This window comes from Jaculus jaculus, chromosome 16 (genome assembly GCF_020740685.1).
Source record: "Jaculus jaculus isolate mJacJac1 chromosome 16, mJacJac1.mat.Y.cur, whole genome shotgun sequence".
NCBI classification, from domain to species: Eukaryota; Metazoa; Chordata; class Mammalia; order Rodentia; family Dipodidae; genus Jaculus; species Jaculus jaculus.
The window spans coordinates 31643612-31667190 of NC_059117.1; the positions used below are offsets into that span (position 1 = coordinate 31643612).

General features: G+C 37.1%; 1 protein-coding gene across 17 annotated transcripts in view; it reads left to right on the plus strand.

The window, feature by feature from the left end:
- Hdac9 (histone deacetylase 9) overlaps window positions 1–23579 on the plus strand; it is a 915786-nt gene that overhangs the window by 499207 nt on the left and 393000 nt on the right. For 10 of the 17 annotated variants that reach the window (XM_045135730.1, XM_045135717.1, XM_045135726.1 and 7 more), the window contains 4 exons: window positions 12641–12882; window positions 17581–17734; window positions 18788–18914; window positions 21487–21608. In XM_045135730.1, the coding sequence (XP_044991665.1) occupies window positions 12641–12882; window positions 17581–17734; window positions 18788–18914; window positions 21487–21608 (645 nt within the window). The remainder of the gene's footprint in view (window positions 1–12640; window positions 12883–17580; window positions 17735–18787; window positions 18915–21486; window positions 21609–23579) is intronic. The other 7 variants (XM_045135719.1, XM_045135721.1, XM_045135729.1 and 4 more) reach the window with 3 other exon arrangements.

Sequence of the window (23579 nt, forward strand, 5' to 3'; positions counted from 1 at the left end):
TATTTCTGTTTACAGGCAAAAGTGCCGCCACCATGTGGCAAAAACATAAATATAGCTGTCAATCTATTTGGCTTGGAGAAGTTAGAAATTATGCAACATTAGAAGCTTTTGTTTTCACACTTATTGTTCTTTTTTTTTTCTAAACAGCATGCATTTAAGTTATTTTCAATCTAGAATTTATAAATTTTCACAATTACAATTCTCATAACTATACATTATTCTTTGAAAGAGCAATAATATAATTTGTCCCTGACTTGGATTTAATAAAGCAAATGTAGCAATGTTTCCTTTAGAGCAGTGATTCTTTCACTAAATTTTGTGGAGCCTGAGTCTGCACATTTTAATATGCATTGTTGTCTTGACTACATGAAGCATTGAAACTTTCAGAAAGTATTTGACTGTTTTAGCCAGACACAAACACATTAAAATGTGTTTTATTTTTCTATAAAAATTGCACCCACTTATAAGGTTCTAAGACTGAGGTTTTCTGGTAGATGAATTAAAATACAAGCTCTGAGAAAGCTTTGGAGTTAATTTCATGGTTGTTGAGTAAGCAAGCACAGTATGTTCACGAGGAGTGCTCTCAGAGAAAGTCTCGCCTAAGATACTGTATTTATCCAGTGCTTATTCAGATTATATTGTATGCCATTAGGTTTATCATTACCACATAATTCTCTGCTTTGAATATAACAATTCCACAAAAGCAAAGATGTTTGGAGCTATTTTCAAATATCAGTAAGCTGATATCTGCTTGTAACTTAGAATAAAGTGTAACTTGGACAGAAGCATGAGGAAAGCTAACTTTGCCCCATCTTGCTCATAGTTCCTTTTGAAGTCGACTGATTCCAAGTACCAGAGGAGGATTTTTACCCATGGCTGCCTGACCAAATAACGCAATGTTTTGTTTTTGAGAAGAAAATTAAAAAATCAATGAATATACTCTAGATTTACTTTTCAGATGTAATTATAACAGATTAAAAATTTAAACCAAAGTACAAAATTATGTACACAAGTTTCTTAGTGCTTGTTTCCTTAAAAGTAAAATAAATGGGTTTATTTTGTTTCCATGGCCCCAGAAGCTCTGTTAAGCTTTTACTTAGTTCTCAAGTAGTAAAGAACTAGCAAACATTGCAATACTTTAGAACTAAGCGGGTATTACAAATTAGTTGGCAATTCAGGTTTGTGTTATGGTTTGTTATGACTGCTTAATTCAAAAGAATATTTGCAGAGTGGGAGCTTGAATTAAGTAAACCAAAATAGTAAAGCCTTTGATTAAAAAGTTAGCCTGCTTTAACTTAAATGTTGATATTTCAAGGCCTACTGATATTTTAGTCATTTGTGGTTATTTTTGTTTCCTGTTCAAACCCCAGGGAAATAAGAGAATAGTAAATCAAAGCCCAGATTTCCTTTTGAATTTATTTTCTTTTCATTTATGCCATTTATTAGTTCACTTTAAGAAACTGGAGATATGTATGACTAAACAACATCACTGGGAGGGAGATTTGTATTTCAGGACTAAACCATTCAAATAATTCTTATAAAATAATTTTCCTTTGGATCATTGATGGTTTCATAATTACTTTTACTCTATGGAGATACTGTAATAAATAACAGTAGTGGAAACTCATCTTGAAAATATTGGCATGACTATAATGGTATTGGGGCAGTTTTGTTTTCTAAGATTTTTTTTTTTTTTTTGGTTAGGTAAACACAAATTTATTAATTTAATTTTCCAGAAAAGGAATTTGCCTTCCAAGGTTTTACATTCTAATGAAGAGCTTTGAACAATAAATATTTAGCATTTTTGTTTGAAAATATTTAATTTTTGTTTATTTATTTAGAGAAGAAAGAGACTAAAGAATGGGCATGCCAGGTCCTCCAGTAGGTGCTGCTTTGTGCACCTGGCTTACATGGGTCCTGGGGAATCGAACCTGGGTCCTTTGACTTTTCAGGCAAGCACCTTAAACACTAAGCCATCTCTCCAGCCCATATTTAACACTTTTTTTTAAAGTAATTAACTGATGGTTATCTTAGATAAAATTTCAAAAAAAATTGACTAAATGATTTTATGATGATTTATCTTTAATACTTATCAATTTGATTCTGTTTATTTAAAAATGGACACTTAGGGCTGGAGAGATGTCTTAGCAGTTAAGGCACTTTCCTGCAAAGCCAAAGGACCTAGGTTCGATTCACCAGAACCCACATAAGCCAAATGATCAAGGGGGCACACATGTTTGGAGTTTGTTTTCAGTGGCTGGAGGCCCTGGAATACCCATTCATTCTCTCTCTCCCTCCCCTTCTCTCCCTGACTATTTCTATCTCAAATAAATAAATTAAATTAAATATTAAAAAATAAAAATGGATGCTTAAAAATCAATTTTTAGTTAATAGTTTGCCAGGTTTGGTTTAATCAAAAATGGGGTTGTTATTCATGAATTAGATATTTTTGCTTCAATAATTCAGGACATGTCATAAGTAACAAACAAGCAGGCAAATTATATTTTCCTCTGTGTTGTCATTCCCTAATGTCATGACTTTCACTTGTTAGTACATTGCATTTTAATAAATTCATGGAGGGCTGAGGAGAAGGCATAGTTGATCTTGATGTATATTTTACTTATTTTCTTGAGAGAGCATGGGAGGGAAGGGGGGGGGAGACAGATAGAGAGAATATGTGTGCCAGGGCCTCTAGCCACCGCAAACAAACTCCAGACACATGTGCCACCTTGTGCATCTGGCTTATGTGGGTACTAGGGAATGGAACCTGGGTCTTTAGACTTTGAAGGCAAGACCCTTAACCACTAAGCCATCTCTCAAGCCCTTGATCATGTTCTTGCTGCACAAATGTGAGTACCAGAGTTCAAATCCCCAACACCCATGATTTAAAAAATAAAGACTAAAAAACAGATGGGTAGGAGGAGATGTAACTCATCCTACCTAGCACAAGAAGAAAGGCTCAGAGAGATGTACCTTCTGGAAACTCACAGGCCGGTCAGCCTGACAAATGAAGCAGTGAACTAGAGACCCTGCGTCAAGCTAGCTGGAAGGCAATACCCCATACCTTAGAGTCGTCCTGTGGCTTCCACATGCACACTGTGGCATGTGTGCTCCTGCAGCCACAAACGTGAAGATGAGTACGCATGCATGCGCGCCAAAAATAAAAATAAACAAATATGGGAGATGTATTGGGGTCTAAGCAATGTAAAATGAGCTGGATATGGTGGCTCATGCCTTTAATCCCAGCACTCCCGAGGAGAAGTAGGAAGATTGCCATGAGATCAATGCAACCCTGACTATAGTAAATTCCAGGTCAGCCTGGGCTAGAGTGAAACCCTACTTTGAAAAACAAATAAAGAGAAGAGAGAGAGAGAGAAAAATGATACCTTGTATGGAAAAAAGAAATTGAGATCACTTTCAGATACTTGTTCACTCTTTCCAGGAAAATTGATACTACTCCCCTATCAAGAGTTTGAGCAATGAAGTATAATATATGTGGAATTCAGTGAAACATTGTTACTATAGAATTTTTTAAAATATTTTATTTATTTATTGAGAGATAGGGAGATAGAGAGAGAGAATGGGTGCACCAGGGACTCTAGCCATTGCAAATGAACTCCAGATGTGTGTGCCACCTTATGCATCTAGCTTTAAGTGGGTACTGGAGAGTGCAACCCAGGTCCTTTGGTTTTGCTGGCAAGCCCCTTAATGTCTAAGCCATCTCTGTAGTCCAGCTTTAGAATTTTAATAGGGCATATAAACATTCAGATTTGATTTTATTTTAACTATGTTCTTTAGAGTTTCATCTTTCATTCATTCATTTCAGGTATGCACAGGGGCCTTACTATGTTTTCAGTGCCTGCAGTGACAGAACAAGGCACCCAACATGTGCCAGAGAGACAAGGAATGAACGCTGCTATAGTGAAAGGGACAGGGGTTGTAGAAAGGCTGTGATAACTTAAGCCAGGTGTGGTGGCAAACTCCGTTAATACCAGAACTCAGGAGGCAGAGGTAGATCACCATGAGTTCAAGGCCACCCTGAGGCTACATAGTGAATTCCAGGTCAGCCTGGGATAGATCAAGATCCTACCTTGACCCCCCCCCCCAAAAAAAAAGAAATGTTTTGATAACTTTAAAAAAGCCTTAAGAGCATAATATTTCATTCTTGTGATTGAATATGGTCAGTCAAGAGGAGAATAAGCACATGTCTCCTCAGCTTTCTTCTGTGGGTGCAACATTTGAGACAGGGAATACTGGGACATGAGCAAAGGAGAGTGGGATGCGGAGTGGTGGCGGTACCTGTACACAGGGACCCCAATATGAGAAATCCATGTTGGCATAGAATTGTCACTGACAGCAAGTGAAGTCCCAGGCTTAGAGCTTTCCAGGAAAGAGGACCACAAGAGTGTTAAAATAGAGAGGAGACATTTAAGAGCTGGTCTGCAGAGTCTTGCAGGAAGCAAACAGAGTGACAACAGGCGTCAGGCGTGGCCCTGTTTTCCATGAGCTGATGCTGAGATGTAACCCATGGAATAAGAAGAGTAAACATGGGCTGGAGAGATGGCTTAGTGGTTAAGTGCTTGCCTGTGAAGCCTAAGGACCCCGGTTCGAGGCTCGGTTCCCCAGGTCCCACGTTAGCCAGATGCACAAGGGGGCGCATGTGTCTGGAGTTCGTTTGCAGAGGCTGGAAGCCCTGGCGCACCCGTTCTCTCTCTCTCCCTCTATGTGTCTTTCTCTCTGTGTCTGTCGCTCTCAAATAAATAAATAAATAATGAACAAAAAATTTTTTTTTAAAAAAAGAGTAAACATAAAGGAACTGTGCACACTGAACTTCTTTACACTCGAATCAGTACTAAAAGCCGGAGTGCGAGTTGGTTGCAACAGAGAAGGGAGATATCAAGATAATTTAAACTATTTTTTTTTTATTCTGTGGAAGAAACACTTCTGTTCCTCTATGAATATACCATAGCCTGTGAGTTCTTCATGAAGAGATCTCTGCTGTTTCCTACCCTTACTGTCCCCAGATTTCACCATTTTAATTCGTTAGTCTGACCGATAACTACAGAAAGAAAGGAGGCAGCAGGGGTGGGGGAGGCTCTCTCTGTGGTCAGCCTCTCCCTTCCACGTTTTCCACTCTCACCACATGCACCACTTTTATCCTTTCTCTTTAAAACATCTGATTTCGGTTATCACTCACAAAAGAAGATAAGGAAGGCTTATTGTATGCTCACTTACTCCTTACACCAGATGAGCATGGCGTATTGTTTGAAGGTGAGACGGGAGTGCTCATCACGTGCTCAACACTTGCCTGACCACCATACTCTGCTCTCCCTGACCCCATCTGAAACAGACTTGTTTGTGAATTCTGGCAAGGAAAGATCATGGCATACTTCTCATTTTTATTTACATTATGTTTAGTAGATGAATAGCATGTAGCCAAACTATACATGCTAAACAAAACCGATACAGGAATAAGACATCAGCACTGGAAACCTAGTACAAGGGCCATGGCCATTAGAGGCTGTGGCTCAGCCTGTACGCCATCCTAGAGAGGCAGTGGGAAAGCTGACTGAGGTGAATTTTGATGGAAAAGCAGTGTTTCACTAGACCCAATCCATAACACATAAAATGGATGGGGAAAAAGCAGTTGAAAACTGGACTTGTTAAAAATGTTTGTAGGTATCCCCAACCTTACTTGCAGACCATGGGGATCTAGAATGGGGGTATTCTGCAACACTGCAGCTGAAGAGCAAGACAGCAACATCTTAAGAAACTGAGAAAGCAGGCTGGAGAGATGGCTTAGCGGTTAAGCACTTGCCTTTGAAGCCTAAGGACCCTGGTTCAAGGCTTGATTCCCCAGGACCCACGTCAGCCAGATGCACAAGGGGGCGCACGCGTCTGGAGTTCGTTTGCAGAGGCTGGAAGCCCTGGCGTGCCCATTCTCTCTCTCTATCTGCCTCTTTCTCTCTCTGTCTGTCGCTCTCAAATAAATAAATAAAATTAAACAAAAAATTTTTAAAAAGAAACTGAGAAAGCTCAGTCACGGTCTTCTCTGGACAGTGGAGCCACCTAATTCACAGGCCCCTTTCCAGCCAGCCACATTGAACAACTATGTTGGCCTCATTTCCACCTTTCACGTATAAAAGTGTGATGAAACACCACAGAGTCTCAGATACCAAGAAGTTTCCCCTGACAATTCTCAGCCCATTCCCGTCATGATCACACACCCGCTTTCCATGTTCTTTCCCTCTTCTAGTATCCTTGCTCTGTAAGCAGGCTCAGGGGCTCATGTCCCAGTCAGGAGCCCAGCCTCCTCCCTCTGTATCACATCTCATGATGGCTAAACATCAGGGCACAAGGACAGACTCAGGATCAGAAGGGAATGTGCGGTCTGAACGGTAAACTCTGGCTCCTTCAGGAGTCTTTATAAGACAATCAACATATGTGGTGGCAAAGGAAGGAGTAGTAGAGCTAGAATCCTCAAAAGGCAGGACTGTAGCAGAGCTAATTGTCCACGGATCTTCAGGGTAGGGCTGACATCCCACCCTGAGCTGGTATGCTCCCGAAAAAGACAACTGTGTGCTATTCATGGATTTTCTTTCAGCCAAACCTCAAGAACTCTTCAGTTTCTGCCCAGGAATGCTCACAACAAAAGCTGCTCGTAGATTAGCTAATCAGTTGGCCAGTAGAATTGCATATGTGCATTTAAAAATTCCTAATTTACAGTGACTTTCAATCCAGTAGCCTTCTTATTGATATCTGGTCTATCATAACTTTTTCGTTCTTAGTTTTGGTTCACACCAAAAAGTCGAGAAACAATAAGACAGTCTCTCAACATAGAGAGAAAGCAATCTCTCTGGCATGATCCGATAAGCACCAGTGCACTTCTCAGTACTGACCAGGTTAAATGTTTTATGATCATAAGGATACATGTTGGTGTGTTTTAATAGAACCAGTTTTCCATGGCACTGATGAACATCTGTACTAACTATGGGAAGGTTAATAGTAGATGTCTACTTGGGCTATTGTTTAGGTTCATATATTTTTAACTGATTTATTTGAGAAAAAGAGAGACACTGTGGGCATGTCAGGGTCTCTTACCACTGAAAATAAACTCCATATGTTTGTGACAATTTGTGCATTTGGCTTTGTGTGTAGTCAGGAATCAAACCCTGGCCAGTAGGCTTTGCAAGCAAGTGCCTTTAACCACTGAGCCACTTCGTCAGCCACGGATCACATTTTGAAGAAGCCCTGATTACATTGTGTGATACAACCATTCCACAATCAGTTTCACACTTTAATATATTGATATTAATTATTTATTTGAATGATGTTAAAACAAGGAAGCATCACAACAGATAGCTTTTCCCAGTGAACAGTCATCATCAGAGCTAACTCTCACAGATTTCTGCACATGACAGGAATAGAAAAATCAGACTAGATGATCAGAACAACATTTGTTGCTTCCTAAATGTAGAGTATTAGCCTGCATCCATTGAATCCTGGTTGTAAGCAATCATTCCTTTGTATACAGAATCTAATTATAAGGTATCCTGGCCAGCATTGTTAGCATACTCCTAAGTTATGGGCCAACATAATTATAAATACTGAGAGTGTTAAACATGGCTCTTATGTTTATAGCAAATTTTGAGTATAAAACTTAGGTAAATAATTTACCCCCATAAATTGGTGGGAAAAACGTATCTGTGCTGTGATTTTGGGTAAGAACTCTGCTACTTTGAGAATGGTACAGTCTTCAGCTATAGTGTTCATTGAACATCAACAAATCTTGTGTTCACAAAAAGTTTTGACTCCTGGGATTTACAAATTATTCACTTAAAACATCCAAAAAAGTGATCATTGATAAAGTATCAACCTGGGTCCTTTTGAACCATGAAACCTTCCTTCCTTTGCTCTGCTAGATTTACAGCATCCAAAAGGAAGACTTAATGAAATATTTTGGCTACTAGATCTGACCTTAGTCCTCTGAATGAATTGCTTTAGCACTGACCAAACCTCCCATATATTTCTCCTGGAAATTTAAGTAAATTGCATGCGTATATGCATTTCTCACATAAGTATTATGAACAACGAAATGATCTGGGATTTTAGTTTGAGGTTTGAATAAAGAATTTCAATAACAAGCTCATGAGAAACTAAATTGATTCAAAAAGTTTGCATGTGCTGATCAACATTAGCGTAGTAACTTTCAAAAGCTATGAAAGACCCTGAACACAGTATGAATGATGTCACCTTGCATCAAGCAGTAATTAAGACCAGTTAATGTATATGCAAAAAAATGTACAATCTCGGTGTTTATTATATAAGGAAGATGCAGAATATTATGTTTAAGTGTATTTGTAATTTCAGACAGTGATGACATGTCCAAATAAAGCTACTTAGATTATGGTTCTTTCTTACTTGTGCTATGAAGGGTTGAAATCTGGTCAGAAAAAAAAAAAAAAAAAAACCACTTCCTTGATTATTAACTTCCTTCTGAGTTATGTGTCACTGTCAATGTGTTCTGAGAAACTGGGAAGAGTTTTTTATCTTCCCAAGGAAGGAATGCCATAAACAGAGATGATTCTGTTTGTCCACTACTAAAAGTGATGGTTGGTTTTTCTTGTAAGTGGATTGTCTTCAGTTATGATAGTATAGAAGCTAGAGGCTGTACCCTTGTATTCACATTATGCGATGCAGACGTGACTGTCACTTATTAAAACTCAGCTTCAGTCTTGTGTTACTATTGTTCCCAAGGAAACTTATTAGCCTGTCAGCAGAGATGTAAGAAAAACTCAACATTCCTTTTGGAATACGATGAGTCTTTGTCACCCACAATGCAATTAGCACTAAAAATAGAAAGAATGTCGGTGATACTACTGTGATTAGACTGAGATGAGCCATTGTCCAAGTAACAGGAACTACTCCAGCAGGCCAAAGATGACCTCGCCAGAGCTGCCACTGCTGATTGCCACTTCTCTCTGAGTTTGATGAAATATTCATGCCTTTGCTCTCCTCTCTGCAAGCACTATTGATTTCTTGTATAAACGCTGCTATATTTAGTCTAGACAAATGGAATGTGGATTGCTGCTGAATAAATTGGATGAAAGACTGGGATCTTGCCTGCCGCTTTCTCTCAGTCTTGGGCAATTATTTATAATCAAGAGCAGTTTTTGTAAGTTGAGGGTGATTTTTCACAATTTAGTGATTAGTCTGTGAACAAAGGCAAGCAGTTAGACACAATCATTTCTGTTGGGATAGTAGGTTAAGAAGTCAAATTACCCTTTGAGGTTTACAATAACTGTTTCTGAGAATTGTGGAACTTTTGTTCCTTTACCATTTTTTGTTTGTTTGTTTACTTGAAAATATCTTAAGGTTTCATGTTTACACTTTCAGACTAAAAGGGATACCAGTAAGAGGACACATCAGGTCTTTTGAATTTTTATATTTTATATTTATAGGATTAGAGTCTTACCTTTGTTTATTGGGATTTCAATGAAAAAAACAGAAGACTATATTTTGGGCATTTTAATGTAAATATGAAATGTATCATTAGCATCCATTGCTTTTTTGTTGGAATGATGCCAGCTGTTTAATTTAATGCTCAAAATCTAATATTACTCCAGATTCTTGCCTGGATGTTAGACACTGAGCATTATTGATGAAAGACCGTGCAGAACATCTTCCTTAGTTTTCAAACTTGTCCCAGTTATTTTATTTCTTCATATGTCATGTCCTAGAAGACACTGTCTGTCAAACCATAGTTTATAAATATATCACATTCCCATCCTCATTAAAGTCACATGCAGTACTACCACTACATTTTTTGATCAATATGTTAAAAATAACCAATGTTTAGCACAGCAAATTAAAACTCTAAATGCTTGCACTCATGGTTGCATGTGGTGCAATTTAAATGACATGAAAAGCTATTTATGTGTGAGGTCTTAGCATGGGTAGAAAGGAGAAGAGTCAGGTTTTCTCAACACACTGAAAATAACTCTTAAAGCTACAAGGAATAGAAACTCTGTAATTCCCAAACTATAATCTTCAGTAGGAATACACAGAGTATCCATTGCAATTTGAAAAAAAAAAAAGATACAGAAAAGCAGAATTGGCAAAGCATTCATATTTTAGTCATAAGCACAACTTTCATCTATCTTAGTACTTACCTATCTCAATTTTTTTGCATTAGAATTTACCAACTAGTAATATTAAAAGCATGAGGTGGATATATGTTCATGAGGGCTGCAATTTTTCTTCATTTTCTTACTACTAAACTTCAATGTCTAGAATGAAGCCGATTTTAAAGGGGTCAGTGTTAATATATATTGACTAAATTAATTATGTTTATATAGTTCAAATTGTAATCCTAATATAATGTCACTTTATTGTTGCTTTTTGTACTTAGCATTATAACATTTTTAAAAGATTGTTTTTATTTGTTTGTAAGCAGAGAGAGAGGCAGACAGACAGACAGAAAGGTAGGGGAGGATGGAGGAAAGAAAGGGCACATCAATGCCTCTTGTCCCGGCAAACAAACTCCAGGTGAATGTACCACTGTGTACATCTGGGTTTACATGGGTGCTGGAGAATTGAACCCAGGCCTTCAGGCTTTGTAGGCAAGTGCTGCTTTTAACTGCTGAGCCATCTCTCCAGCCCTGTAACAACATTTTAATGTTCCCATAAACATGATTTTTGTGATTACATATTTTTATACTTAATAGATATGACGAATTTCAGTTAGAAATTTCATTGTAGTTGGTGATTTCATGGTAACAAGAATCATATTCCAATAAAAAATATGACATTGAGTCATTTTTCTCCATTAGTATTATCTCTATACTATTTATTTCTAGAAATGCAAATTTCATTCAAATTATAGAAATATTAAACATTTCTTGATACATATAACCACACTGATTTTGTGGATTTTATACAGATCGGTAGTACTATGTACAATAAATAATTTGATCATCATCTTAACTTACACACCAGGGAACTATGTACAGATACACACATCCATATGCATGATGTTTTATTTTTATTTATAATATATATTATTTAGCAGTGAAGATGATTTTTAGTTTCTGAGTTGAATGTTTTATTTTTCTAGATATTTTAGTGGTTTTATTTCCTGATAATTAATAAAATTCATATACCAATTTATTTCCAAATTTGATCATATAATTTCATTTCATTTCATTACTCGGCTTGATGTATTCCATAAATATATGGATAAATTCCAAAAAGTAAAAGGAAGCTGTCTTGAGTGTTTTATTGTTATCATTGTTCATGTAATTATCTCATTTCTGTAGGTGGGGGAACAGAGACATGGTAGAAATAATACCTTTCTCGGGCTTACAAAGAATGGTAACAGGTATTTTGATTTCAGAGCAAAAGTTGAAACCAAGCAGCCTTCATGCCATAGTTGACATGTTGAAGTGTTTTGCTAGATTTTACAAATATTTAATTGTTTTGAATACTCTTACAATTAAAAATTTTGGTTATTTCTGTCTGTGCCGGGTCTGAGTTTTTTTCTTCTTTTTCAAACCAGTATCTGCTTGGAAGTCAGAAGTGGCTCACTTCTTTAAAAAGCCACACTGTCCACTCTCCTTTCTTCATCCCCTGTGGTCTGTTCCTTCACCTGTTTTATTTCATTATATTACTGTCCTGCTTTCTGTGAATAATTGTCACCCTCAGTATGTTCAAGGAATAGATTGGCATGGGCATGGGCCAGAATGGACAGCATCTGTAGACAAGTGGTTCACCTGAATGTCCTTGTGCACTTCCTGCTTAAACTATTCCTTCAGGAGGACACGTCCTTACCTACTCAAGCTGCTCTTAGCCCTCTATGCTCATTATCTAATTCATTTATAAATTTAGATGTTATCTTCCATACTTACGCTGAGATCATCAAGTCTTTCTTCCTCCAGTGGTTTGACTAAATACTTAACTTTCCTCAGACTTCTTTGGCCTTGTTTACTTTAAGAATGACGAGTCCACCATGTAAATGATTACTATGTAAAACCAGCACTTAGAAACTTGGCTATCTTAACTTCTTAATGGCACCAGTGTTATGATTAACCCATTTTTCACATTTTGGATACAGATTTGTGTCTTTTGCCAGGTGTAATAATGGTACAGATGTATTACATTACACACCTTATTTTCTAAGGTCGAATGTATCTTCTGACTTACAGCAAAGTAATTATTGACGTACAGATTTGTGTGTTGTGGCAGAATCTCACACTTATATGAGGACATCTTTTCTGTATGTTCCATTTCTCGATCTCAGTTGACTTAAATGTGGTAAATTGTCCAATCAAAAATGTTTACAAATGGCTTTTAAAAAAAATCAGTGAATAGTTAGTTGAATCTATTCTCTTTGAACAAGAGAATTGTAGATGATTTGTGATAGAGTACAGATTACTGAGTGAAAATTACCACATGGGTCATTTATCAAAACTGGTATACAAAAGATATTTCATCATCATTTGCAAAGAAATGACTAGGCCCATTGTTCTATAAATGTGTTTTACAGGCCATGGTGTACTTTGGTTTGGGCTTGTTTACAAATCATTGTACAAATTTCCAAACCTCTGTTCTTGACTCTCTGTCTCCATTCCTGGCTCTGCAGTGGATGTAAAATCGGAGGTTCCTGTGGGCTTGGAGCCCATCTCACCTTTAGACCTAAGGACAGACCTCAGGATGATGATGCCCGTGGTGGACCCTGTCATCCGTGAGAAGCAACTGCAGCAAGAGTTACTTCTTATCCAGCAGCAACAGCAAATCCAGAAACAACTCCTGATAGCAGAGTTTCAGAAGCAGCATGAGAATTTGACAAGGCAGCACCAGGCTCAGCTCCAGGAGCACATCAAGGTAGCAAATGTGTCTTTGTCTCTGACCTTCTCTGTCAGGGCATCTGCACCGTGACATGAGCCTAAGCCTGACACATGGGGACACAGAGGGGGAGTTTCATTGTGATTAAGACAGGGATGTTTGGTTGAAGGAAATTGTGAATGTACGAGTGCAAACCTTGGGTAAGTACCTGTTAAAACTTGCTTTGCTTCTTCAAGAGACCTCTACACTCTTCCATTTTTAAGCTCATGGATTCACTAGTAGGGGATGGGAACTTCCCATCTCATTTAGAGTGTCTGCTGCATGTTCATGGTCCCCAATCCACTTGCTACTGAGAATAACTATGGGCCTAGAAGGGCCAGTGCTGTATTTCTAAGGAATATGCATGTGCTCACTATATTTATCAGAATGTCATGTGAACATAGACAGCTCTCTTCTGCCTAAAAGAATCTTTGAAAAATAAGTAGATATTCTTCTTTATGGAAAGATCTCATAGTGTGAATATTCAAAATAATAATATAATAAAAAGCTCAAGGAAATTTTATGTGGAAAAGCTGACACAAATATTTTAAAATATTATAGATGATTGATAATAAGTTTTGAAAATATTTTAAATGTAGTTAATAATTTGAGATGCAAGTTGTTTAAATTACTCTAGGAAAAATGCATCTAAATCCAAGAATTCTTTTTAAAATTATTATTATTTTATTTTATAAAAAGCAAGAGACAGAAAGAGAAAAAGACAGACATACAGACAGAGAAAGAGAGAAATTGGTGTGCCAGGGCCTTAGCCACTGAAATGAAACTCCAGATGCTTGTGCCTCTTAGAGGGCATGTATAACCTTGCTCTTGCATCACCTTTATGTATCTGCCTAACTTGGGATCTGGAGAGTAGAATATCAGTCCTTAGGCTTCCCAGGCAAGCACATTAACCACCAAGCCATCACTCTAGCCCAAAATCCCCAAATTCTTTATGCTAACCTATTTGAATATCCAATTATTTTATATGAGGAAATGTTTTCATTTTGTGTCTGCAGAGGAAAAAGAAAACATTACTATAGCTTCATATATATTTCAAATACTTGTCCAAGATAGTCAAAAACAAGACTTGCTATATATGGTGGTATATTGCCATGATCCTAGTACTTGGTGTGGGACAAACAAGGCCTTTGGGTTCAGAAACAACCTGATTTACAAAGTTACCTAGTGTCTTAAATTTAAAATTTAAAGTTTACATGTTTTAATTAAACAAAATGGACATTTAATTACAATTCATTTTTAAAACTAAAAATATTTACAATAAAATATTTTATACACAACTCCTCCAAACGAGTTAAATATAGTAATTTTAAATAATAAATTACTCATTGTATTTTGCCATATTTTATTAGACTATATTATAGACACGATCTGTAACTTGCATACCAAGTACAAATATATGGATGTGAGGTTAATATAAATAACTAGTCTCTGCTAATATTATATAATTTTTACATGAGGTTATAACATTTAAGAAAAGTACCATTTTCTTCCCTGTGTTCCTTGCTTTGCAAGATATTTTCTCAGGCCTTTATCATCTTATTTGCTTAAAAACAGACTCTTGTACACCTAGCACAAAATTTTTGTTTAGTAGTGAACTCTACCAATTCTTACATTATTTATCAATGTTTATTGACTTATAAAATAAAAGTGAGGATTTGGGGGGATTCCTTATGAAATCAGTATCTCATGGCTATATTTTGAACTCTGAGTAAGCTTCATTTACTTTATAATTTATTTTAGAATGAATGACATTTTTTTTTTCAGTTTGACCTTTGAAATAATATTAGAAGCACTGATGTCTAGGTCTCTTTCCTTGGTCCTTCCAAGCATTTTAGGATGTCAATGATGCATAAGTAAAAGTTAGGTTTATCACTATTCATCAAGACCTAAAGAACTTCATAGTTCACTGTACTTCTGTGTAAGAGTCCTGTTTCTGTACACATAGGGCAGAGGTTGATAAGACATTAGCATTATAATGGCTTGTCTTGAGATTTTTTTTTTCTTTTCGTACATGTTTGGTGCCTGTTTTAACAATAAGACTAGTGTAAATTGTAAACAGTGTATTATTTACTCCCTCAAGATGAGTATAAAGTAGATAATTATTTGGGGTCAAAAACCAGAAAGGCCAGGCATGGTGGCGTAGGGCTTTAATCCCAACACTGGGGAGGCAGAGGTAGCATGATCGCCATCATTTCCAGGCCACCCTAAGATTCCATAGTGAATTCCAGGTCAGCATGAGCTAGAAGAGCCTAACTCAAAAAAAGCAATAAATAAATAACACAGAATGATATAGAAGGTTAGATGACATACACATAATGGTGGAAAATAGTAGTGTATGGATACAATAAGAATTAAGAAATAGCTAAAAAGGAAATTATACTTTGCAAAATGATTTTCCAAAGTAAAAAAATAGTAGACATGTTCACATTTCACTTTTAAGATTAGTAGGTTAAATGCATCTGTAACTTTCTCTTTTGCTTTGTTTTGTTACTCTCTGTGGTCATGGCTAATCGTTGATGTTTTTAACCTTCACTTAGATTTTTTGCTTTTTTGTTTTTTGAAGTAGGGTCTCGCTGTGGCCTAGGCTGACCTGGAATTCACTATGGAGTCTCAGACTGGCCTCGAACTCACGGCAATTCTCCTACCTCTGCCTTCCGAGTGCTGGGATTAAAGATGTGCACCACCCTGCCCGGCTCCACTTAGATTTTAATTGCATGAGGAAACATGGAACATGCTTTAATTATATTAGATATTTTTTAAACCATGAATTCTGTAATGATTACCATTTGTTGTGTTAAAGCCATTTTCCCATTTCCTACCTCATCAATGAAGGTAGAGAGAAATGACATAACTTTCCAAAGCTGCACACCAGGGAGTAGTTGCTTGAGGACTTGTGGTCTTCCATTACTTGGCCACAAAGCCCCGAATCCACCCTGACTCCTCACACACAGGCCAGAACTTCCTGGAAATAGAGGTGTGAAATTTGATTTCTTTCTGTTCTTATAAACTTCCTCCCTGTCATTTTTGTAATAAATAGTGACTATGGTGATTGAATTGTGTCTTTTTCTTGATTGCCAAAAAGGATGAAAATTCAATTTAATTGAGATTTTTGATGATGCACTGAATCAATATGGTTAGCCTTAATCTCTGTATAGTTAAATTTTAATGTAAAAATTGAGTTGAGTAACAAAGGGATGTTTCAATGCATCTCTTAAGCAGTTGGTGTATAAAAGCCAAAACACCAATATTTTAATATGAAGAATAAGTAAAAATATTTCTAACCATGTCCTTTTAGAACTGCTAAGGATATCATGGATGACTACAGACTTTCTTTCCTATTGCCCCAGCATGATTCTGACAATAGTCCACATCATTTCAATTTTTGTTCCAATACTTTTTGGTATGAAACACAGAGTTTAAGGTACTTATCTAACATAAAAAATTATACTTTCATGACTATTAAAAGTTACAAATAGTAACAATTAAAGTGTATCTCAGCCGGGCATGATGGTGCATGTCTTTGATCCCAGCACTCAGGAGACAGAGGTAGGAGGATCGTCATGAGTTCAAGGCCAGCCTGGGACTACATAGTGAGTTCCAGGTCAGCCTGGGCTACAGTGAAACCCTCCCTCTAAAAACCAAAAGTAAATAAATAAATAAGCAAGTAAATAAGTAAATAAATTGTATATCATTCAAACCTAAAAACTATTTTATAGCTTTTTAATACTTTTCATATTTCAAATTTTATAGCTTTATCAATACTACATGTTGGAGAAGTTATTCCCTGTCTTACTTGTAATGAGCTGAGCTTCTGAGCAGTTTACCAATACCTTGTCCAACTCTCCTAACTAGTATTGCCCAGAGGGCTTCAGTTTTTCCTCAGTGACCATACTTGCTATTCTACAGAGGTATATATTTCTCAATCTAAAAGAAAATGGCATTTGAAGAAAGCTATCACAAGTGCCTAAAAATTATTTTATGCACTGTTTTGAAGTGAATTCACAGAATTCAGAAAACCAAATTATAGTGCATGAAAGTATCATTTGAGGAAATGATTTCATGTCTCAAGCCTATAGGTTCACATCATGTGTAGGATGAAAGATTAAAATATGTGTGGTGCTTTCTAAAGACAAAACTCTATGCATGTGCAGACTGCCTCACTTTGATGACACCATGCTCTGTAATAACTTGCCATTGTTAGCCCTTGTTCTATTCCAGGTAGAATTCTCCTAAATTAATTCATGCCACACCATTCTGTTCACTTTATTTTTTGCCAGGGTAAGAGCTAAAGATTTCAGTTGTTTTATAATTTATAATATGAGAGGCGTTGTGCATTAGACATCTGATCTCTCTCTGTCTTTGCCTGTTCCTTGATTTCAAATGAACATAGGAAAGAGAATCAAAGATTCTATCAGCAGCATCTAATACACCTCAGTGAATTTGGTAACTGTCTAATAAGGAGGCACAGGTAGTAAGTAGAGTTCTCTAAAAACTTGCTCCTCGATGATATCAGACCATCATGACGTTAGTTGCTTGATTTCATTTTTTTTTTTAAGTGGGTGAACCAAGCTAAATTCAACTTCTGTAAGCTCATAACATTTCAGTTTGGGGGCAGTGAGTGGTGGACTATGAGGCTGAAAGAAATTGCACGCTCTCATGTCTTTCTCTTCTCGCAAGTTGCAACAGGAACTTCTAGCCATAAAACAGCAGCAAGAACTCCTAGAAAAGGAGCAGAAACTGGAGCAGCAGAGGCAAGAACAGGAAGTAGAGAGGCATCGCAGAGAGCAGCAACTTCCTCCTCCTCTCAGAGGCAAAGATAGAGGACGAGAAAGTAAGAGGCACCAGGGTAAAAGACGGACTCTCTTCCTTCATCTTTAGCTGACCATCACTCAGAAAGAAGCCTGATAAAGAGTGGAATCAAACTTATTGAAACTGTCAGTGTCTAATGAAAATAATCAATCCTAGGCTGAACTGTCCACCTCCGACATGCCATAGCTGCTCTGCGGAGCGTCCTGGGAAGTTGACAGAGTGGTAGATTAGTTTTATTTTGAACCTTCAAAGTCATGTCATATGTAAGTGATCTAATGTAAGATACCCCGTTTAATAATAAAATCATGCTCATGTCTCCTCTTTCCTTCCTTCCTCCCGCCCCAGCAGTAACTGCTCTGTTAGTCACACAGCATGCCTCCATTTAGTTTTCTCAAACTCAACTTTGGGACGACTCAGATAAAATCATCCACAAGAGGGAGACAGATCCAAATAATTCCCCTGTTTTGAGTCAGTTCAAACTCAGGTCGGAGTGAGTTTTAAAGTTTGATGACTAGGACTGAAATTGTCAGCAGTATTTATTTGCTTAATGCTCAAAGGGATTTTAAAACAATGTTGAGTTTTTCAAACCAGCAACTCAGAAAAGATCAGTTGGATGTATTTAAGTAGTCGGCTGTGGTCCCCAAGATACCTGATTTAAAATGAAAACAAAAACAGTGTTTTGTTCCCCAGCAGTGACATTTATTTTATTTTTATTTATCCACTTCTTTTTTCACAGTGCTGGGAACTAAACTGAAGGCTTTGCACATGATAGACAAACCAAACACTCTACTACTGAGCTACATCTCCATCCCTCATCAGTGCTTCAGTGCTTTTTTTTGTTGTTTTTTAAGTCAAAAAGAAGTAGTTGATTCTAGAAATCCCCTTTCGAAAATCAGCAGTTTTAAGTAGTCATTGCAAACCAGGGCACTTCCAAGCCTGTTTAGTCTCTGGTTCCTCCTTTGAGTAGGAAAACTTCATCTGCCTTGACAAGTGATGTTCCTTCTTAATTATGTGAAATATTCTTGCGACTCTAGCCAAAGGAGCTCACGGTCAGCATGTTCCCTGTGTGTTTCAGGGGCGGTGGCAAGCACAGAAGTAAAGCAGAAGCTTCAAGAATTCCTGTTGAGTAAATCAGCAACGAAAGACACTCCAACGAATGCAAAGAATCATTCCGTGAGCCGCCATCCCAAGCTCTGGTACACGTATGTTCCGTATTCGCCTGCCTCCATCCCCAAGGGTGATGGTCCCCTGGGTGAGCTGGGTACAAGTCCCAGGCTCGGCTCAGAGGTGTGGCTGTGGACAAGCTCCTTGCCTTCTTCTCAGGGACATTTTTCTTCTCTATCAAAAGAGATAACAATAGCCCCAGCTGGCTAGTGTGCTTTGAAGACCCTATGGGGGAAACACAACGTGAGGAAGTTCCAAAGCCAGAGTGGTGCTGATCACACTTCACCTGCACCTGGCCGGGGAAGCCAAGCAGGGCCTGGCTGGTCAGAACTTAGGGGTGACCACAGTACTTTGGAAGCATAGGTATCTTCTCTGAGGGCAAGGAGCTTAAGCTTTGTTGAACGAGTAACTGTGAAATGGGGTGGGGCCCAAAAATTGATTTGAATTTTACGTTTTCACATTCTCAGATGGCACGCCTGGTATCTAGACACAACTTCCGAAGATTTGGCAGATGGTCACTTTATTTTGTTCTGCTTGGCTTACTGTAACATGGAAGCCAGAGGAAGGAAGAGAGAGGAAGGGAAATGGTTAATAAATAAATGTACATTTTCTCTGATCAGTGTACGCTGCCACTGAACCTCATTTCTTCCACCCAGGAAAATACGAGTTTGGCTTCCAGCACACAAACCCACCGCATGGTGCACTGTGATATTGGAGTATTTTATGGAACATTATTTCCCCAAGTCTAGTAGAGATATTATGTAATATAAATACATTTTTTCTATTAAATATGAGTTATATGATGTGGTATTTTAAAACTTCAGATTGAAAACTGGGCAGATAAATCAGTTTTGGAAAATGGACGAACATATAATGGTTTCATTTCTCTCATAAATGTGTTTGCTGAATGACCTTAGGACTTTACATGAACATATTTTTCAATCCCTCCCATCATCAAGAGTAGGAAGTAAATACTAATTATCTTGTAGACATTGGAAACATCCCACAGGTTGTTTTTAAAAAGAGTTATTGTACCAATAAGTCTATTTTATATGTGTCTGATTTTTGTGCATCCAAAAAAGGTAATAGGTGGATTCCAACGTCTTACTTATTTTAATGATTTATGTAATTTCTGTTGCGTGTATCAGTTGATCTAAGGAAGCAATCACGGAAGATTTTCAGAACGTTAGTGAGTATCACTAAGTATTTTAAAATATACATTCTTTTATAAATATTTTCTTCAGAATGTATAATTGACTCACAATGCTTACAAAAATAAAGCATGTTTTAAGAAAAAAATAATACTGTTTTCTAATAAGATACATTTACATGCAAATAATTTATCAGCTGAAAATTCTTTAGCTGCTCTCTTGAGTATATTAAACATAACTCATCATGTTATTTATATGTCTTTATTATTTATATGGAATTGAATTTCAGTGAGGTCCAACTTGGGCAAACCATAAATCATTAGTCTTAGGAATCTCAGTTTCAGGAATTCAGTGTGTGGTTGTAGACAATTTCCTTGAATTCTCTGAGGATCAGTTTCCTTCACCAAAAAATAAGGAAGTAGTACCCTTTAAAGACTAGTTTTCACTAATTGTAGGTACATTAAATGTCCTTAGACCAGTTAATTTTTGAGAATCTCTTATTCAAATAAATAGTACTGGTAGAGCAGTCAAGTGCAGTGGTAACACTATGTCTGGTGTGCATTTTTTATATCATATATAATAATTGTGGTGCATCTCCACTGGGTTCTCTGGTTTAGCCCTGCCAACTGTTCTCCAGTAGCAAATAAATTCTTTTTCATTAAGAAAAAGAGATATTTTCAACAATTAGTTTCACATTGAATAAGAATTTAATTTCTACTCACACTTGTGGAGATTCTATAGAAGTCAGTGATATTGTTGTCATAATGATCTCTTTTCAGTAAAGTCTAAACTCACGTACTTGGCTAGTTTGTCTGATGGTCATGAATCATAACACATGCTTATTTTTTAATATTTAATTTAATTTTTTATTTATTTGACAGAGAGAGAGAGAGAGAGAGAGAGAGAGAGAGAGGGAGAGAGAATGGGCACATCAAGACCTCCAGCCACTGCAAACGAACTCCAGACACATGTGCTCCTTTGTGCATCTGGCTAGTGTGGGTTCTGGGGAATCGAACCTGGGTCCTTCGGCATTGCAGTCAAATGCCTTAACCACAAAGCCATCCCACCAGCCCAGACATGTTTACTTTTACCTTGGTTTTTTTTATGTTAGTGACTACAAGGAGCCTGGATGATCTCTATTTTTATAAATATAGCTATTGAGCAATCATACACAGTGATCTCAGACTATTGAAATCTTAGGCTCTTGGTACATTCTTACTTTCTGCACAGTAGAATTTGGTACATGAATGAGTTACAAATATAAGATGAGCATTCTTTGGAATGCTGCCTCACTGCACAGCAGCTTGATCCACTGAGCTTGGAGATTTGAGGTTGTGGTTTGTACACACTAAGGAAAATGAACATGAACTCAGCTGAGGCACATGTACAAATGGTGATTTGCTGACCAACATGCAGTGAAAGTCCAGCATCAATGCTGAGCCTTCTTTGTCTTTTGTAGGGCTGCCCACCACACGTCACTGGATCAAAGCTCTCCACCCCTTAGTGGGACATCTCCATCCTACAAATACACATTGCCAGGAGCCCAAGATGCCAAGGATGATTTCCCCCTTCGGAAAACTGGTAAGTTGGCTTAACAAGAACACCACGTCTTCTTCTATGACATACCTAAGTTTCATTTTGCCCATACCTAGAAGAAAACCACAGGATTTGAAGGATGGATAGTATACCCTCCCCACCCCTGCACACAGCAGAAACAAACATGGCCAAATGGACACACATGTGGATTAGCCTGTATGCACATGTACACCCAAAACACATTCCTTGTTTCTACATAATCAGTTCTCTATAACAAAAGAAACACATATAACATTCAAGAGCACTTGGTTTTTAGTGATTTTTTTTCATAGTAGCACAAGAAAAAAATAGAACCAAGCAAAATAGACATTTAATGCATCAGAAAATTTAACTGTAACTTTTGTCTGCTTGTAAGGGGCTCACATTTCCTCTGTCATTTATTTTCTTTTTGACTGCAACCATTTTATGTAATTAATAGGCATAATTAAGTTTATTTTGCAATGCAAATAATTTTAACATTTGAAATTTAAATTATTTTGTGACTACAGGCTAGGTCACGGCTACAGACTGAAGAAGTGAGAATGAAAATTTGTCTGTAATATTTTCATATGTAAGAATGCATAACTGTACTCACATGTAGTAAAATTCTTTGGGGGGGGAAGTAAGAGTTATACAATGAAGTTTCTACTCAAAATTTACTGTACAACTTTGTATCTCTAAAGCCTATGTTCTTGTTCTTTTCAACTTCTCCTTTGGAAACTCTCTGATAAATGATATTTGATGTTATTTGCTCTTGCCACTGTAATAAATGTATTTGAACATTAGGTAGGTATTCATATGTATAACATTTTTGTGTATTCTGTTCCAAATATTTCAATATTTGCCAAATACAGCATTTTATTAGAGATAGTTGCCTATCTAGATAAAATGGACATGCACATATCACCCAGCAAGGTAGTATAGGTAGCTTACTCTATTATACATTACTCATTTTTTGAAAGAAATGTAGATCTCTGAAATCACTATACAAGATGTGCAGAGTGATGATTTCCCAGAATTATATTTGTTTTCCCAAGGTATTTTGAGTAATTAAAATGAATGCAGATTGTAAAAACACACAATCAAGCTATTTTCTGTCGTATAATTTACCTGTGGCATAAAGAAGATTTCAAAATAAAATCAATCATGAATAAGAATCTCCTACCTATCATCTCGTTCATATGGCACAGATACTGGGAAAGGATGCTGAAGTATTTTTTGTAACCTGGAGGTTTGTTCCTTTCCAAGCTGTTAAGTGTAATGAGACAATACAGTAGAACCCAATGAAATGGCACAAAGGACTGAATTTTGTGGATTGCAACAGTATTAAATATAAATCACATTGCCTTTTTTATACATAAACTTGTCTGAGATTTAAAAAAGGGAGAGAGAGAGATACCAAAAGAGTGAGACTGTATTTCTAAAACATGGTGCAGAGTGTGTGAAAATTGATTTGTAAAGGGCATGAAACTCACAGCATTAGCATTTACTTGTACCCGTGGAATATGTTGGAACTATGACAGAAATTATGTGAATATTGCCCCCGTCAGAGCAATGACTGTCCTGTAAGAGCCTACAGAGTTACTAAAAGTAAAGAAAATACTGAGTCAGCCCCTGTGGCAGAAGGTTACTGATGAATGACAGCTACATTCTCAGACAGACTTCTGTCCTGCTGAGCACACAGCCTTTGAATATGTGCTTACCACTGGGACATGAAAACTGACTGCAGAGCTGATACTGTCTTTGAAAGAAGTGACATTTGGGACTGTTAAGCATCCAGAAAGAAAATCTAATCTTTTTTTTTTTTTTTCAAAACTAACAAGTACTGAAAACTGGCACTTTGTATCCCACTGTTTCCATGAGAACAGTTTTTTTTCTCTCTGTGAAGAAGAATGAGTAATGAGCTGTTAATTTATTCTCATTGAAGTTCTCCATCTACAGCAAAATCCAAAGGGAAATCCTGCTCAGTATATTTAT